This window comes from Lissotriton vulgaris, chromosome 11, assembly GCF_964263255.1.
Source record: "Lissotriton vulgaris chromosome 11, aLisVul1.2, whole genome shotgun sequence".
NCBI classification, from domain to species: domain Eukaryota; kingdom Metazoa; phylum Chordata; class Amphibia; order Caudata; family Salamandridae; genus Lissotriton; species Lissotriton vulgaris.
The window spans coordinates 362,283,185-362,302,901 of NC_141699.1; the positions used below are offsets into that span (position 1 = coordinate 362,283,185).

Genomic DNA, 19,717 nt, shown 5'->3' on the forward strand with positions numbered 1-19,717 from the left:
TCCTTGGCTTAAGACAGCGAGGGTTCTTCTTAAAGGGGTCTCTATGGACCCACTGTATTTCTGTATTCTGGTATATCTTTCAAGACTGTCCCCGATAGTAATTTTACCATGAATTCTTTAAGATTTAGACCCTCTTCCTCCTCCGGGATATTTAAGATCCTAAGATTATTTCTCCAGGCATGATTTTCTCACCTCTCGAGGTCGTCTCTATGGCTTGCGTTCTCTTTTATCAAAGTCTCTACTCCCTCTGTATTCTACAAAATATCGTTCTTCATGGAGCTAACCTCTCTTCCAGATTGCTTGTTTCAATGGCCACATAATCCAGTTTTTTAGCTAGCGCTGAACATGATGCCTGTATGTCTGCCTGATTGACCTCAGACACCTCGAACCAGCCTCTGCGCTCCCTTTTCAACTCCATTAAGATAGTAGCTAAATTGGCCCTTGAGTTTTCTAGCTGTGACATTTGCGGCACTACAGGGTCCACTCCTGCCGATATCAATGATGGCCCTGGGGTACTTGTTCCGCAACATCTAAACATATTCTGGGTTGTGATATGGAAACACAGAATGTTGATAGCTCCGTCTTGAGGTTCTTTATCTCCTAGTTCCTCACTACCCTTCAGGGACTCAACAGGATTGACCAGGTCCACCAGATCCTCCCCACTCTGTCCTGCCTGTCCATTGTCCCAGAGGTCATTTCCTGTGATAATACCTTATAATAGGCTTTTAAGGAGGGGGTTATTTTGGCCAACAGGGGTGAGATCTTTTTATTTCTCTCCCTTAGGCTCTTCCCTTGGTTCCTCCGATTCTTCTTAAATTTCCCTACTTTTGTAGGTTTTGTAAGGGGTTTGCTGACAGGTAAATGTCCTTCGTTAGAAGAGGCACCTTGACTTACCCCTTTAAGGCTATCCACAGCTCCTGGGGTATGAGTGCGCAGAGTGTACCTCGTAATCCGATCTGTGCAGAGGCTCCCCCCGCTTCTTACCTTCTAGCGGTAGAGCGATCCTCTTCTCCATGGAGGGCGGCACTCCACTTACCCTGTCCCCCTTCTGATACTGCCCGCTATTCTGGAGGGAATCACTTTGCCTGCTCCGTGGGAGATCCGTCCTCCGATGGCCAAAGTATGGGACAAACGCTGCGTTCAGGCTTGTGCTGCCTCCGCTGTGCTGTGTGCGCGCTGCTCTCAGCCGGTGTACTGCCGCTGCAGCCTCCCACCACGTCAGCTCCGACGCACCCGATCCGGACGGTCTCAAAGGTATCTGAAGCTCTATCATCGAGAAAGCCTCAGGATGTAAGTTTCTTATTCCTTACTTCCAGGGGGATGTTCAAAGGCGATGTTCAGAGGCAGGATTCATAATTCTCGGGATTGGGGGCTTGTGGGGGATCTGGGAAGGCACAAAAACAGACTAGGTTGATCTAACCCCACATCTCCTTTCCGGCGGTCTGCAACCGTTTACCTCGCAGCCGCCATGTTCCCTCCCTGTGCCCAACCAGTCGTGTTGTTATAATAAAAGAGTTTTCTTGTCACTATACTGACGATAGTGTGGTTTTAATTTTAAAGGAAATAGGTGAAAACTGGCAACTACAGCTTTTATAGGCTGTCAAATATACTTTGTCCAGCCCAAAACAGCTTTTCAAAAAGAAAAGTATGTTGCATACATTTTGTAAAAAGTGCTTCAGGATCCCAAGCCTCGGTGGGGCAATTCATTGCTCAGCGCTATAAATTATTATTTCCTGGAGAAAAAGGTACTCTAAACCAATAACAAACTTTTCAAGACAAATTCATATTAGCATACAGAAAAGTCTGAAAAGCCAGTAGCAGCTATGCCAATACATTGGAGACGGTCCACATGAAACTGTTCACTCACCTGAAGTGAAAACACTTCCCATTGGCCAAAAACACACAAACACAGGCATTGGCAAAGACACCAGGTCTGATGCTGGCTGACAGCCTTTTGGCTTTGCCAATGTCTTTTCTGAAAGAATGAGCTATAAGCAGAAATATATTTGTCTCAAAAATCACACACTGCCATAGTACTCCCTCTCACAGAGGGAACTATTTTGTGTGTGATTGTGCTACTGAAAGAGCAGAATACCACCACTCACAGTAAAGCTGTCCAGTGGCTGAAGTGGGCTGACCAACTACCATTTGTGGTACATGGTTCTGTATTTTTTATTGGTTGTGAATGGAAGAAAAAGGTGAATCACAACAGCCCACTAGATGAAGAGGGCTGGCTGAAAGCCCTTGTTAGTGATTGTGTACGTGTGTTTGTGTCTATATATTTTGTTTTGTAAAATCAACTCCAGAACTAGTGATGGGGGAAAGAAATTTAAAAGCAGCCACAGAACCCACAAACCTAAGAAACCCACACTCGTCTCAGTAGAAACACATCTTTAAAGAGCTAGTCACCCTTCTTGTGGGTGCTCCAGTTACGTAAATTTTTTCATGACTTCTCATTTTAGAAAACGACTTTTGAATGAAAGTAAAACATTGTAGTTTAATATTTTTCCCCACAAGCCAAACTGGCAGCCTAGGATTGCTCTGAAGTTATCGATCTGGTGAGGATGAATTGCTAGAGAACTCAACAAAACAGAATTTGCAACACGAAGCAGAAACAGCTGACCTGGCAATACTCATAACAGTACAGAAGAACATGGATGGAAAAATAGAAGTTTTCTCTGTTAGTTCAATAAATTTAATAAATCAAGACATTTATTAAACAATACAAAAACAAGTAGTAGAAGAAAATGAAACATTGGAAGTCAACAGAACCTGGAAACGTTGGTGATGTTTAGAGGAGGAGCAAAAGAGAGGCTCAGAAGGGGGAAATCAGATGATAGTATATTTTGAACCAGATTGAGAAAAGCTGGGTTATGGCGAGATTCAAGATTGTAGGATGAAGGTTAGGCAAATGCACAAAGAAAGCACATAGCCTCAATCAGCCAGTCTTTTGTTTCAGAATAATCTTGATCAATTGTAACCACTCTTCACTGTGGCTTTGGGCTAGGCAGGGGACCCACAGTTGTAATGATAGATGGGGTGACCATGGTGCTGCCTGTCAGTGTGATGATAGTGGTAGTGGGTGCTGTGTTGGACATTCCATGTCTGTTGAAAGTATCACGGCTCTGAAAAACTGTGCTTCCATCTTCCAATACAGAAGGCACCCTACCTACAGTGTCCATGGAATGACTTGTGATTGGGATGCCTGCCTTCTCTCCCAGCAGGCTCTGGTTTACATTGTTCTTGGTGGGAGTGAGGATCACAGCCTTATGTATCCCCTGCAGCATAGAGCCCACCTTTGACAGTACCATGGTACATGGTTGATTCCCTGCACCACCCAAGGTAGCTGTGGTGAAGGTCACAGGTCCACTAGAAACACTAATTGAAGTTGGAATCGCCACCGGTTTCAGAGGTGCTGAAGAGGCGCCTGGGCTCACAGATCTTGTTAGGGCCGACAGTTTGGCATCTGACATGACATACAGTGTTTTTGGAGGGCTGGTTGTGGTCACTGCAGAGAAAAGAAACAATTTGAGCTTGTATGGAAAGGGTTTTGTCAGATTCATCATTACTAGGCTCACTTTGTTACACCTTTGAGACCAGTACGGCATATGAAGTTGGCATACATAAACTAGGAACACACCTGTGCCAGTCCTTTTGCTGTACTGTTGGTGTGCCAAAACCCAGTATTAAAAACAGAATTCTCAGGACTTTATACAGAAGAATGAACCCCTCCCAGATTATATACAGCTAACTTTACCCAGGCTTTTCTGCTCAGATTTCGAAAGGGCACCCCAACATAAATTTATCCACAGCAGAAGTTTAAATATCCAAGAACCTCCAGCTCCCCACTATTGAGGTAAAAATATAGCTTTCTGGACTCACCATTAGCATGTTCATTGATATCAGGCCTGGAAATCCTTAACACAATTTTTACTTGTAACAATATTTCTTAGTCACTGGTTCAGTAGTTTGCTACTTTTACACAACAGTGAATGAGTAAATGACCCTTAAGACTTTCCACCAGCAGCCATGCTAGATTTTTTTAATACTTCCATTGGAACCTTTTGTATTAGGCCTCTTTGACAAGGACAGGCCCTGTGAATTAATAAAAGACGCCATTCACTAATGCATGAGAGGGAAAAGTTGCTTTCCTGTAATCTTAGTTCTCTTCCAAGGGAATCCTCATCAAAGTCATAAACACTGAATAGTCCCACCCATGTGCGGGGATAACGGGTCATACTTTGAAAAACAAACAAAAAAAAAAAAACAAGAAACAAAATAGGATAATCTTTGTACATAGTACTTTACATATATATATGCAGCCTAAAGCAAAGCTACAAATGGTCAGATTACATTGAATTTTCAATTTAAAAAGAATACAATAACAAATTTATAAAATATGACTATAGAAAAATAGTAGCGAAAACTGGCCCTGTGCCTTTAAGAACCTCACAGTGCTCCCATATCTCATCTTGCCTCACAGGTGAGTTAGGTCAGGTCATTTTTACAGATATAAAGAATCCTGGATGAAACAATTGTTGAGAGCTGCAATAATATCCGTCCGAGGAGGTGGGAGGGTTGCTTATGACTTTGATGAGGATTCCCCAGGATGAGAACTAGGATAACAGGTAAACAGCTTTTCCTTCTCTTCCAGGGGACAGCAGTGGATGCTTTCCTTAATAGGTGGTGGGGAGGTGGGTTTAAATAACAAAAAACAAAACAAAAAAAAGCCTCCATCTCTGGGTTCTTCTGTTTCAGTCAGACTCAGATTCTCCAGGGGCTTGCGTACACTGCCAGGATCCTGGGCGCCAATCAAGGAGCTGCTCTCATACTGTGTGAGAAAGTGCCCTCTTTAATACAGCATGAGAGAGCTGTGCCGCAATTGGCTTGGTTTTACGCTCACACGGGTCCTAGGATCCTGTGTGTCTTCTTCATCCAGCTATGCAGCACAGCTCGGTTGGAGAGAGATCAAAGTGCACATGACAGTTTGGCCGGCCTTAGACCCCTGACCAAACCGCCATGTGCACTTACAGAGTGCACTACTCATCCCCCTGCGCTAGTCATGGCCCGCCCCACCCAGACTTGGCTTGGCTTGCTTGCTGGCTCAAGTGTGGAAAGAAAAATAAAAGGATAATAAAATGGTTTTATCATTTTATTTTTTCCTCCCTCAGCTGGCTCTCAGCTGCAGGGAGGAAGGGAAGGGGAGGGGTCGACGCTCCTCCGCCATAGCGGAGGAGCAGCCGCTGCCAGGGGATCCTCATCAATAGTCATAGGCACTTAATAGAATAGCAAGATCGATGCGGACATGAAATAAAAACAGCTCCAACAATCACCTAAAAAGGTTCCTGAAAGAAGCCTGTCCTACTTGAGCATCTGCTTTAGAGTCTAAATCTAGACAACAATGTCTAGTAAAGGTAAGGATCTCCATGTAACAGCTTTACAGCTTTCTGAAATGGGAATATTTCTAAGAAGAGCTGCAGTTGCAGCCTTCCCCCTTTTGGAATGTGCTTTAAATCTACTAGGTAAGGACTTTGTAGCTAGTTGGTATGAAAGAAGTATACAGGAAACTATATACCTAGAGATAGTTTATTTAAATGATGCAAAACCTGTTCTTACTTGGCCATAATTAATAAAGAGTCGATCTGATTTTCTTATGTCCTTGGTTTTATATAGGTAGAGCTTCAGAACTCTTAACCTCAACAGAGTGTAAAGACCTTTCAGCTGGAGTAGATGGATTAGGGAAGAAAGTCGGTAATGAGATGGTTTGATTATTATGGAAGTCTAAAACCTCCTTAGGAATAAAACTGGAATGAGTACTCATAACAATGCTATTACTTTGAAAAACTGTATATGGTTCTACAGAGCATAATGCCTGATTCGCACACACTCCGCATAAAGTGATGGCTATGAGGGAAGCTGCTTTCCATGTCAGATGCTGTAAAGAGGCTTTATGAATGGGATAAAATGGGAGATCCATTAATTTGGAGAGCACAATGTTAAGTTCCCAAGGAGGAGATGGTGACTTAAGTGAAGGGAATACTTTTTTAAGCCCTTCTAATAAGTCTTTAATAAGAGGTATTTTAAAGAAAGAAGTTAGTTATGGAGATTTTTTATACGCTGTTACAGCTAAAAAATGCAATTGAATAGAAGAAAATTGTTAACCAGACCTTGCCAAATGAAGAATGTAGGGTATAACCACTTCTTCGTGACACATGATTGGATTGTGTTTGTTTTTAATCCACCATAAGTAAAACTTCTTCCACTGAAAGGCATATGATTTTCTTATGGAAGCTCTTTTAGCCTCTCTTAAAATGTCCAAGCAGTCTTGTGGTAGGCCTAAATGGCCACATTGAAGGAATTCAGGAGCTAAGCTTTCAAGTGCAGTGATGAAAGGTTGGGGTGCAGTATCTGCCCCCCGAACTTGTACAGGAGAACCTGTCTGCCCGGCAATCTCCTGTATAGTCATTCTGTGAGGTGAAGAAGATTTGTGAACCACCACGGACTAGGCTGTTGTTGTTATCATACCAGTCTTGACCCTGTAGAGATTGAAGATTACTATGGGTACGAAAGGAATAGGGTCTCAGCATTTTTTGTTGCTTGCATCTGCAAACACATCCATATGATGATATCCCCAGTCTTGGAAAATGTCTTGTAAGACTTATTTTGTGGAGAACCCACTCGTGATTTTCCTGAACTACCCAACTGAGTGATTCTGCCTGTATATTGTGAACCCCTGGAAGATGAAGGTCTGTTATATTTAGGTTTCTGGCCATTTTCATTTGGCTTGAGCTTCAAGAGGCAGGGGTTAAGAGTGAGTTCCTCCTTGCTTGTTCAGGTAATGCATTGTTGTTGCATTGTCGGTCTGAACAAGATGGGAATTTGTGGTTATTGATGGAAGAAACGATTTCAGGACCAGATGAACAGCTCTCAGTTCTAGAAGATTGATATGATAAGTCTTTTCTTTTTCTAACCTAATCTCTTGGGTTTGCAAGTATTCAACATAATTCACACTACCAGTAATCATGTTTGCTGTGTACACACAACCAAGAGCCAGGGATATCGTGGTAGTAGAAATATATCCAAGTGAGGCCTGTAACTATTTCATTTTTTAATAACAGAAAAAGGCCTGCTCTGTACTACAGATCAGTATTCTGTCACCCATTAGTCCTTTGTCCTGGGAAGGGACACTTGGCACACCCTCCACATCTTAGATTCACATTTTGGGCCGCTGAACCTTTCAAATAACCTAGGTCTCATCATGCACGCTAGACTGCCATGTGAGCTGGGAAGTGAAAACTAAACTATGGTCGATTTCCCCATGGAAGGAATACTCAACTGCAAATCGAAATTGGGGGCAGTTTAACCCCAACAATAAGGTTTGTTTAATCCTTCCAAAAATTATTTTATTACAGGAATCATAAAGATCTTTGAGGAGAACCCTATCTGTATGTTGTAACAGCCACTTAATGTACGTGGCAAATTGTACATTTGACTGGACCAAGTAAAACAAGTATAGAATAATCACATCTCAGCAGGACACAGGACCATGTGTATGATTAATACACTATAGATAGAATCTTTTCCACTTAAAGGTGTACAATGTTCTCACAGTTGGTTGCAGATGGTCATTTCGACTCCTTCAGGATGTTCAGACACTCTTATGGTAAATTTAGGTGCCTGTTTTGCATGACTTGAGGAGCCATGCTGCCAGATCCAACAATGTTGAGGCCTTGCATTCGGTTTACCAAATTTGTTGACTTTGAAGCTTCTTGTGACATCTTAAAGTCAGGTTACGTAACACTAGAATGCACCATTGTCTCCCACTCAGGGGCAATGAGTATAGGTCAATTTCATTATGACTGAGTCCGTGAAACTGGCAGAAAAGCGTACAAACATTTCTTGGGCTAGTCTATCAAAGGGACACTGCCAGCAATCCTAGTTTTCATACTCTGGAAGCAAAGTGTTGGCATTTTGAGAAGTTGCAAACAGGTCTATTTAAAGTAAGTTGCAATCTGTGATAATAAGCCTTGTAGTACATAGTCTTTGCAAACTTTTCTACTAACTCCTGAGAGAGGCCATTTAGGAGGTTTGAAGTTCTGTGACAAGAATTGCTTTTATGGACAGGTCTCTCGCCTGTAATCAATTTCAGTTTGTATGGGCTTTCAGAGAAAGAGTCCTGGATCTGGTGACACCTTGTTTGTCTAGTCGGTGCATTGTGGTTGTGTTATTCATCTCACCTAAAAGTTTGCTTGTTTTCAGAAAATGCAAGAAAGCTGTTAGAGCAACAGACTGCTCCCAATACCAAACCACTAATGTGATTACAGATGCTCTGTCTGACTACAAGCCAGGCTCTGCTAAGCTTGATCTTTTTTAACTTCACCTCTGGACCCAGAACAGGCTGTGGAGTAATCGTCAGAAGAGTCTTGAACAGGAGTATGTAACTTTTCTGAATTATATACAAAAAAGAAGGTTGACATTGAGACAGTACTCCTCCGGAGAGCAGATGCCTCTGATCTCCACATCTCCCAGGTGGCCATCCCAGCCGAGAAATGATGCACTGTTCACCACTGTCAGCTCAAGGGTTGGAAAGGGAGAGGGTTCCACAGCTGATCCAATCGCGATCTAGAAAGCTACCAATGCCAATCTTTTACAGTCTCTTTCAAAATCTGAAAGTGGTCAGAGAGGCCCCCTTGATGATGGGCTCACTGGGACTTCAGAGCCTGCACATGACTCCTGGCATGGTTGATTAGCAGGATGCCATCAGTCCCAGAAGCCTCAGAGTTAACCTCATTGAAATCCAGGACTGAGGCTGAAAGATCAGGATCATAGCCTGAACGTCCTTGTCTCTCTTTCCTGGGGAAAAGGCACGAAACCTAACTGTGTCCAGAATGGCTCTGATAAAGGGGAGCATATGAGAAGGAATCGGTCAGGACTTCAGGTACGTTGATAATGAATCCCAAAGATGACAGGAGTTTAGCTATAGTCTGGAGGTGGCTGATAACAGCCTGGGCCATCAAAGTAGGGGAAGACTGGCACCCTTGTCCTCCGAAAGTGACCTGCCTCCATCGCCATCACTAACGCAAATGCCCGAGGGAAGCTGGTGAGACCAAAGGGAAATGCAGCAAACTGAAAATGCTCTTTTCCCCCCTTTGTCCGCAGCTAATGCAGATGGGCCGACAGGACCTGAATATAAAAAAAGGCGTCCTGCAAGTACAATGCCACTATTCAGTCTCCGGGGTTGAGAGCAGACAAGACCTGGGCTAGGGTGAGCACTCTGAATTTATCCTTTCAGAGGAAGACATCGGGAGGTTGAAGATCTACAAGAGGCTGAAGACCTCCATCGTTCTTGGGCACCAGAAGTAGAAGCAATAGCAACCATGCTCTTGCTATTGGATTAAACCCAGATCTGTTGACTGGGTGTGAGTGTTTGATTGGTTCAGATGCTTCGTCCATCACCACCCCCTTTTGTACCGCTTTTTCTGGTGCTGGCACCTTCTTGACAGGTCCTTTGGCCAATATGGCTTGCACTTTGTGCCGCAAAAAGGAGAACTAGTCCCTGTGAGTCGCTGGGTGGAAGGTGGGGCAAGGACGAAATAAAGCGTAAGGCATAATCTTTGCAGACAATCTGCAGAACCCTTAGACTGATGTGAACGCTTGTCAAACAGGACAGAATCAGTGGATTCTGTACTTCTTTGATGTACCCTTACAGTGATCCTTTAAGGGTACACTAGAGATTTGGCAGTTGAGACTGCGAGAGTGGGGTTTGAGGGTTGGACTGAGCCACACACTGACCTTGGCTGCATGGGCGGTGGGCACCTAGGCCTGACCCTAGGGAACTGCTGGGGTGAGTCAGGCTGGTGGTAAAAGACGCATCGGACAAGGCCGAGAAAGGAACAGTGGAATTGGTGCCATTGACCAGGCTAAGCAGAGAGGCTTAGAGAGCAAGCTGAGCCCTACTCTCCTTAAAACACTCAAGGACAGAGTAAGCCTTGTCTCCAAACAGGCGAGTCCGATCAAATGACATATCCATCAGCGAGAACTGGACTTGGCCTGAGAATGTAGCCATGCAAGGCAATGAATGACAATGCTGGTGCCTATAGCTTGCTCTACGGAGTCAGTAGTATTGAAGCCACAATAAATTGTGAACTTGGTCACATCACAACCATCTTGAATCACCTACAAAAGGACAGGACTAATACTTCAGGCACACCAGGGAGGACTTGTGCCACCAAGTCCCAGAGGGCATGTTAACGGCTTAACAAACCGGAGGCTTTGACGGAAGGCAGGGCCAAACCAGCTGACGAGAAGTGGAGCATCCCAAATGTTTCCCCGTCCTTTGATTCCCTGTCGGGTGAGTGGTAAGGAAAGTGATGGGGTTGGCCAACTGGTGGAGGCCTGCACCAAGAGGTTCTCTAGAGAAGGGTGCTGAGACAAAAAGGCAAGGTCGCTGGGCAATTTCACTGTTAACTGTTGGGTCAGTGCAAGGCTAGGCCCAAGCTAGGGTACCAGTCAGCGCCTCACTGAAACGGAGGAGGAGCTCAGAGGCCGTCTGGCCCAGGTGCAGGACCTCAGTCAATAAGTTTGTTTTTGCCTCAATAGTGGAGAGCTGGAGGACCAGGAATAGCATAGTAAGCAGATTCTTCTGTGGCTGGTCCACGAGTGGAGGAAATGGCTGACTTTGGGGAGGTATCCAGATCACCAAGTCTCCTGCAAATCCTCATATCAATTTCCCTCTGCACATGGCTGAGCGAACTCATCACTGTGGTCACATTTGTTAGCAGAGTCATTCCCAAAAAGGGAATGCAAAGAATGTTCACTGCCTTGTGTTAAAGCGAGTGCAAAAATGAGCTCCTGGGTCAGATTCATGTGCAACGTTGGTCTAAGTCAGACAAGTCCGAAATGGCATCGGATAGGATAATCGGGGTCACCTCTTCAGGTGGCGAGGTTTGCAATGGCGTCGATGTACCCGAGCCTGGTGTAGGTATGGGTGCCGGGTGCAGCTTCGGAATTGGAGCAGAGGGCAGAAGTGGATCAGAGGGTCCAGCTGGCACCAAGGGCGAACGTTCCGGCAGTAGTCCAGGTGGAAGGAATCTCGGCTTCATGGGGACCAAAGGCGAGCCAGTTGGAGTCTGTACCGATTTGAAGGGCCAGAGCATGGCTATGCTGAACTCTTCGATCTGGCGCAGCGTGGCTGAGGGCCACAGACACTTGAGTTGTGCCAGAACCAGCTACAGATTCGGTCCTGGAGTCAATTGACTTCAAGTGTGGGGTGATTGGCACAGCCCATATACTTTGTCAAGGGAGTGGGATTGACACTAAGAAGCAGAACTCCCTTTCGACTTCTTGTGTTTTTGTGCTTAGTGGGGGAATTGGAGCATGATGAAGACCAGCCTGGAGAGCAGATACTTGCAATTTTCATTTCAGGGATAAAAACTTGTCATCATAGGTGTTAACATCCCTCACACACTGGATAAATTAAGAAAGGGTCTCAGGGACAAGAGAAGCTCTGAACCTATGTCTGGTAGCACGGAAAGAAAGGAACTGGCATCAGTGCGCAGGAGTGGTGTCAATATAGGCCCTGCATACCATTTCCAGAGTGGAAGGGCGGTTTGCGGTCTCTGGGCTTAGTGTAAATGAGTCCCTCCTCCCAATAGGTCCTTTGGGAGCCAATGGCATCCCCCTTTTCCCTAACAGCAGCTTTATGTCTCAGGCTGTCAACAGTGGGACAGGTCCTTTGCCCCTGGCACAGATCTACCCTAGAGGGTCTCTCTGGGCCCAGGCCCAAGAGCTCTGCTGTTTAAGGGCTGCAGGTCTTCTCCTTGAGGAGAGGGGACCTGATCTTATCTGCTTAGAAGCTGGTTTCCCAGTCCTCTTGCCCATTCTCTTGGAAGGTTTGGCCATTATCCCAGGCTCCAACTCTACTTGTTCACCCTGGGCTCTACACTGTGCCCTGGTATTCACACACACCTATTCAAGTATACCCAGCTTTGCAGCATGGGTCTTTTTTGTTTTGTACAGCAGCCCATACAGAGGACTCTAATTCAGGATGCAGTTGTGTGTTTAAGAACAGTAAGGGATTCCCAGGGCTACACTAATCTACATGAAGTTTTAGGTCTGGCTTGTTAGCACAGCTGTCACTTGACCTTATGATATCAGCAGAAAGAGCTTACATAGTACTACTGCAAGATGGGCGTAAGCTTCAACCACAAGTTGGTTCCCCTGAGAATAGGATTTGATTGTGATTTATTTGTGAACTTCCACTAAAAACAGTGCTTGTGAGGCACTTTGTGGCTTTTGGCTCAGCTTATACTTAATACAGAATAACTGAGTTGGTTATGGTGGCAAATCAATAAAGTAAATTTGGATTTAAGGGTGGATTGTTACCCTATATTATATAGCCTACAGATAAGCATTTTGTTGCATGGAATGTCACAGATTAAGTAGTCACAGGTTTTGGTGTGGGTTAACCCCTGTGACAAACCAAGCATATAGTATATTTGATCTGTGAAAATTCGTTAAGTCTTCTTAGGAGAGAGATTATTTAACTTGGCCAACTGTAATTTTTAAAGTGTTCTAATTTTATAAATATGTGCCTTGTGAAAATGCGTATCCTCAAAACAGTAGGCCTGTGTTGGTTATGGTGACAAGCTATATGCCTGTTAGGTATGCCATGTTATGACAAAAGCAGTTTGTCTACCTTGTTTACTATGAAAAGCACTTATACAATATTTAAGGGCCTGACTTCAGCGGTTTCAACATTGACTTGCTTCCCACATTTTTAATATAGAAGGCCCAACTTTTGCGGGTCTAGCACCTCAGCAACTGGCATATGCTATTTGTATTGCATGGCATAAACCCTTCAGTCACATCAGTCTTGCAGTGTCTATATCTCAGGGTTCAGTCCCTTCAGCTTCAATATTAAGAGTCTGTGTCTATAGGTTTGCTATACTAGGCCCAGCACATCTTTTTTTTTATATCCAGGACCTAATATCTAAACATAGTCCAGCAACATCAATATTTAATGCCCCTTCCGCGAAGATTCAATATTTTAGAGTTAAGGCCCTACAGATTCAATACTGGCCGAGTTCCTGCGCTTTCAAAACACCACGTCGAAGTCCTGTAGTTATAATAACCAGCACTCTGCTTCTACATCCAGGGCATGGCTCCTACCGATTCAATAAATCAGAGTTCAGCTCCTGCGGGTGAAAATTTCTACAGTTTATTTACATCAAGGCCTGGCTCCTGTCATTCACTAACTGCAGGTTAACTTATTCAAGTGCCTTCTTTCATATACTTAGAAGACCCAGAATGTCTGATAGCCTGGATCCTGCTGTTTCAGTATTACAGGATCCAGCTTCCAGTTTCTGTAGTTCAAGGGCAGGTTGAACGACTTAAGGACTAGCCCCTTCAGTTTCAATACACCAGACCCAGACTTCATTTATACGGATTTTGTCACCCATTCTAACTAATGTATTTCCGGTACCGCTGTACCCATGCCCGCACACATTATGGCATAATTTAATTGCACTTGATTTCATATGAGACCAATTCCTCAGTATCTCTTCCCGTGTGGAAGCACCCGATCGCGATTCCATCCAGGCACACTATTGAACAGTATTGCTTTTTGGTGCGAGCGTTGGGTCTTTATTCCATCTCTACGCGGGTGCCGCGCACCACGTGACCGGGTTTCTATGGCAATACATGAATCCGGAACCTCAGCTCGCCATTGCGAACACGAGCAGGATTCATTGCCAGATTGACTCGGCGTCGGGTAAGCTTATACCTCCCATGTCCCCGGCTATACTAATTCAGGTGTTCTGCCTCCTACGGGCGTTACTAATGGTTCCCTAAATTTCGCCCGGCAGATCTATCACTATCGTGTGTCCGGTGGACCTCCTATCTCCCCGATCTGAGACGGGCGATTGTTTGTCAAACTCTCTTTATGGGTAAGTAACCCTCCTCCTTATATCAGTGTAGTCTAACGAGCTTTTGACCCACCAGTGGTTTACCGACTTCTGAATAGCTCACAAACTGTACCTATGAGCCGCAGTTTGATCGAATCTCCGTGTTCTGTTTCAGACGCAGCGCTCCCCTCTAACAACCCATTCCATGACGTTATGCTACTAAGGTAAAGCCGGATAACCTTTAATATATCATGGTACGTTGAGTCTCTCTTGTTTTAGACACCACCGCACAGGGCCAGTTAACAGCTCCAATCGCTCCCTGTCTTTTCCTTATTTGCTCAGTTACATCTATATGATGATTCACAAATTTCTTTATTTGTGTATCTAACGCATGAGACACACCACGCGTTTTTCTTGCCATTTTGGATCCGTCACTGGATCAGTGCGCTTGCTTTGGTCCTTTATGAATAGAGTGAGGTATATCCCTGTAGTTTAAATTTAAAATATAATCCCCCCCTTTTTTCCATATATTAAATAGGTTGCCCGCCCCGTGCCTTGTCCTGATGAAGACCCCACTGCAAGGACAGCATTAATACCTGCTTTTTTTCGAGGGTCGAAACGTCGACAACCGCCTGCTTTTGATTATCAACTTCACGCCCTAATGTTTCATTGATTGTACTATGTGAAGTATGATATGTTTTGACTTATAATTTCAACTTATGGCCCTTTGTTTTGTACATAGTATGCAACTCGCAAACCAAATGGTTTCAACTAATGGATTGTATTGTCACTAATTCCCTCCTATCACATTATCCTCACATGATCACACACCCCCCTCCCTTCCTGGGGCACCGTACAACCGCTTATTTATTGTTCAAGTGTCCAGTATATCCAGTATACACCCCCATTGTGATTAAAACAATGTGGACGGATTAACTGTCTCTATGATTATTTTTTGTTATTGTGTATAATACTAGTTACTCTTGCTGGGACCCCTTCCTCTGAGTACATATACAGACACAGACTTCAGCAGCTACAGAATCTTACTTCCTGATTTTGAATTTTAAAGTTCCTGATACAGTTTCAGCACCTGTACCTAAAGCAACACACATCTACAGTACATGCTCTACACCTACCAAACAGGATCACTTTTGCAATTCCGTAATTAGATGTCAATACTACCACTTTCAATAATAACCCCTAGTCAAAAGCTCCTTTCTAGGTCACATCACCATTATGTTCACCGATTTAACTGTGAAGTAACTGAGCCTTAAAATGTCCGTTAGTACAAAGGTATGGCTAGTGCCTCACCTACAGATGCTGTGGAAGCAGTTGTCCGGCTGGATGTTTTCTCAAAAGAGGGACTCTCACCAACCAAGGCTGCTCTACTTGCCTCAACCATGGAGGGTTGCAAGGGTAACTTGCTAGAAGATGATGTGTTAATTGTGGGTATCCCAAGAGTCCGATGGATAGAATCTGGAACCTGCAATTGTTAGAGAGAAAGGTACAGGTTACTCATTGAAGGGACTCTAATAACGATACCCTACTGCTCCTGTTCTCTAATTGGGTAAGTCCCTTGCCTGCAGAGAGACTGGGTTGGTAAATAGCGCAAAGCGATTAAAGCAAGGCTAGAAACCCTGTATGAATGCACAGTCTTTCTCAGGTGTCTTCTCTCACCCCAAACCATTTACCGCCTGTGCCTGATATTCAAGTTCTGCTTGACATCAAGATATTTCCTTGTAATCATGCCCATACAAATGATGTAACTGACTAGAGAGCAGCATGGAATGGCAAGGGCAACACAAGACTAGGGTAACAAGAGTTACTATGATCATTATTTACTAATATGCAGTAATCACTTTTCTCTGGATGTGTGGAAATAACAAAAAGAAAAGAAAATCTCATGGGAGCCATTAAACGTAAATGATCACACCGAAAAAAAAACATCAGTATTGACGTATGAAACTGAGTCGCAGCTCTGGAATGGTGAACATATAATGCTTGCCAAAAGTGTGGAGTGTAGTACAGGTGGCTTAACTGCATTGGTTCTGACCACCACTTTTTCACTTTCACAGGACATTTATTTTTATAGATTTATTCTGTTCCAAGGAAAACAGAATGATTCTCATACCCGGATTACAATGGAAGATCCTCCCTATGTCTGAAGTGGTAATTGCAGAAAGGTTTCTAGTTCATGTGAAATTCTGAAACAAAGAGTGAGTCAACAATAACCTCATCATTTTGGGAACTGTATGGGGTTCCACAGTCAAGAATGACTTCAAATCACTCATTTAAATGGCACACAGGACCCCTGTAAAGGCGGCAATCTTCTAGGTCAACAGTTTAAAGTCACTGAATTACATAGGCCAAGTTCTTTTATATGTCATTTGCAGCTAAATAGAATCTGCATACTTCCAACTACATACCTCCAAAGATGGACTACATAGAATGAATAATCTGTCTTTAACGTTACATCCAAACATCTTCAACAACTAGTTAATTGTTTGATACATACTTGTAGTTTTCTTTGTTTGATTACCTCTGTAGGAGAGTAGGGTCTGCTTCCTTTGGTCACCCCCACATGTTGCTGTGATTCTCTGGTTTTTCAACTTTAGTGTGGCTGTGGGTCTGCTAATCAGACCACATCCCAGCTGTTCTCTCTCTAAATTGATACCATGTACTTTAGGTACATACCAGATTGGTTACTGGGTCACCCTTGTGAGCCCCTGTATAGAGTACCATAGGTACCCAGGGCATAGGTGCACCCTAGGCCTACAGCATGTACTGTGCCACCCCTGGTTTGCCTTCCAAACTGACACCACAGGTCTGTTCACACAGCCTTGGGTAAGGTGGTCTAATCACCCCTTACTTAGATATAGTATCCCTATATCTGCCTTTATATATATAGACACATATACACCTATAACCCACTCCAATGGCAGACCTCGACAATCCTGGAGGCAGAGTGTTTGGTTTTATGTGAGAGGGTGCCCTAGCATGAGCTGAGCCACTCTGCAGCTTTCGTAACCATCTCCTTATAGCTGTTCTATGATATAGCATACCATATACTCTTAAGTGCATTATAATCCTCGCGGTTAATGCTAACTTTGGTTTGGCTTTATCAAAACATGTTGTGTAAGGTGTCAAACACTTTGGAATACTACCCCCCCCCCCCCCGCCTCAATTCTGGCGGCTGGGGTAGCATTCCACTCTTCTGGAGGGAAAAGACATGTAAGTTACTGCTTTACCCGGTTAAAGTTAAACAGAGCCTCAGCATCACAAAATGGATGCTGCTGCCACAGACACTCCAGCAAGGGCGGCCTGGACAATAGGTTTCCTGTCTAGGGAGGTGCCAGCATCTCCCACACAGGAGTTTTGTGTATTGGTGCAGGGAGGGCTGCATTCATTGAATGCATCTAGACACTGCCTGGGGCACACAAGGTGCTCAATGCATAGCCCGGTTCAAACCAGTTGCTGGGGCACTCCAGCCCTGCTCTGGTGCGAAACTGGACAAAGGGAAAGGGGTGTAACCACCCCCTTCTCAGGTCCACCCATAGGAGAGACCTAGTCAGGTAATCCAGCCCCCATCCTTAGTATAAGTATAGGAGCTATGTCCCTGGGATTTTAGATTATCCTGGACAAAGCTTTGAAAGACATGTCTTGGACCTTCGACATTCCCTTCTGACTGGAAGACGGAAGACATCTCCCTTGTGGTCAAGGAGTGACCACCCTGTGCAAACAGGCACCAACAGCAACTTCGCCGGTTTGCAGTTTCAAGGCTCCCGTCGGAACCCGAAGACTCTGCGACTCAAGAACTGGACTTCCAGACTTCTCTGACCCTGATCCACATCCACAGCAAAGCTGAGACCCATGGCGGACACGAGAGACGTGGGACCGGACATCTTGGACATCCTGCATTTTTGCTACCTGCACTCCTTTCCTGAAGCCTCAGTAAGTTGTGCATTGGGGTACGAGAAGCCCCAGCTCCGAGCACCATTTGCACCGAAGCCCAGGCCCCCACACTCCGCGAGTGTCCTGTGGGCCCCGCCTTTGTAGTTGAGCTCGACGCGTCTTCCTGGTTCCTTGCCCGTTGGCTAGTGAGCCCCCTGAAGACGCCATCTTGAATTTACTTTGCTTTCCTGGCTGCTCCAGCTTCCCTGAAAAGGAGAAGCGCCACAGACCTTGCTGGTCTGCAACAGAGCCAATCTCGACATCCTGCGTGGGTTGTGGTTGCCAAGGCTTGTTGGGTCCAATCCGGATAGCGACACCGCAGTCATCTAGATCCATCGTGGGACAGCTCGAATCCAGCGCCTGGTCATCGTCGAAGCCTCCTGGACCTCGTGGCTGAAGATACAAACTCACCTTCTTCACATTCAAGCATCCAACATCGCCTGGTTCCTTCCTGGTCACTGGCTAGTGACCCAGACTCTGTCCCCTCTGCTTTCAGGTTCTTCACATCACCGATCCACCCGGACACTTTTCCTCTGGTCGCCTGCAGCACTTCTTTGCAGCTCTCCATAGAAAACGACAACGAAACCCGACACGAAAAGACACCTATGCACCTGGCTTCCCTGGGTGAGGTTACACGAGTACTCTGGTGCTCCCGTGGGTCTTGACTCTTGAAGTTTCCTAGTTGAAAAGGGTTCCATCCTAGTCGATCCGGAAGGATCCTTAAATTGTATAATTGTAACTTTTTAGTTTCCGATAAAAAGTCAATGGTAACCCGCGTCTGTGTTTAGACACTGCACGCGTCTCCCGTGGGCCTCCTACTTCCTAACCTTTGGTTGTTTAGTGTAGCCCCAGTGATTCCACAGGCCCAAGGCCTGCTTTCTAACTCTCACGTGGTACTAATACCCTTTCTTAGTAAATGGTTTGTGAGGACCCTAGGGCAGAACGTATACTGTGCAACTTATTGCATATAAACTGTGTGACTTGTATTGTATTTTGACCTCTGACCTCATAAAGAGTGCAAAGGGGTTGTGTTTAGAATAAATACATAAATATTTGATAAATACCTTGTGTGGTGTCCTTTCATTTGGTATTCAAGGGATTAGATATAGTAAAACAACTTGCTTAACTCGCCTACTGAAGTCTTAGCCTGAAGACTGCTGGTTCATGCTACCACTAGGATAGCTTTCTATAAGGTTGACTTTACAACCACCATCAATCGATTAGACTGGTACAAGTTGCCCACTAGAACTAGTGGACATCATTTGCCAGGCTAACTTCTCACAACCTCAGGATACAAACTTCTCAGGATACATTAAATAAAATAAAATGGGATTAAAAGAGATAACTGACAAGGGGTAAGTAATTTTGTAAGAGGATGGGTGAAGTGCATGGTAAACAGTCATGGTAAAAAAATTAAGGTTAAGGTAAAGCAATGATGGTTAAAATTAAAAAATAATAAGTTAAGTGAAACCAGAGACACTCATCTTTAAATTAAATGGAATAGTAAGACTGGAAAAGGTAACTAATAGTGGATAAGGGTAAAATAATTTTTTTAAAAAGCTTAATGCAGAAGGAAAAAATAATTTGAGATGTACCCCCGATTTAAGAATTTTGAAGCCCTGAGATTTTGTCAAAAATAAAACAAAAAATAGAAGTAAAATATTAACACAAACAACTTTGCAGGTGCCTAGTGAAATATATTTTAAATGCCTGGACGATATCAATGTAGTCATGAGGATTAATACTAAAGATCTATAGTTTTGGCTAACAGAGGAAAATACAACAAGGTTCAAGATCAAAAATACATTGATCTTGGGCTGTCTGAAAAGTACTTGGATTATCTGACAGCTCATGACTATTTG

General features: G+C 44.3%; 1 protein-coding gene across 8 annotated transcripts in view; it reads right to left on the reverse strand.

Moving 5' to 3' along the window:
- Positions 1-2,672: 2,672 nt before the first annotated feature.
- The window catches only part of KANSL3 (KAT8 regulatory NSL complex subunit 3), a 535,939-nt gene continuing 518,894 nt past the window's right edge, over positions 2,673-19,717 (reverse strand). For 5 of the 8 annotated variants that reach the window (XM_086943340.1, XM_086943341.1, XM_086943339.1 and 2 more), the window contains 2 exons: positions 15,216-15,387; positions 2,673-3,508 (listed from right to left, as the gene is read on the reverse strand). In XM_086943340.1, coding sequence (XP_086799466.1) covers positions 2,988-3,508; positions 15,216-15,387 — 693 coding nt within the window. In that variant the 3' untranslated portion in view covers positions 2,673-2,987. The remainder of the gene's footprint in view (positions 3,509-15,215; positions 15,388-19,717) is intronic. The other 3 variants (XM_086943345.1, XM_086943344.1, XM_086943343.1) reach the window with 2 other exon arrangements.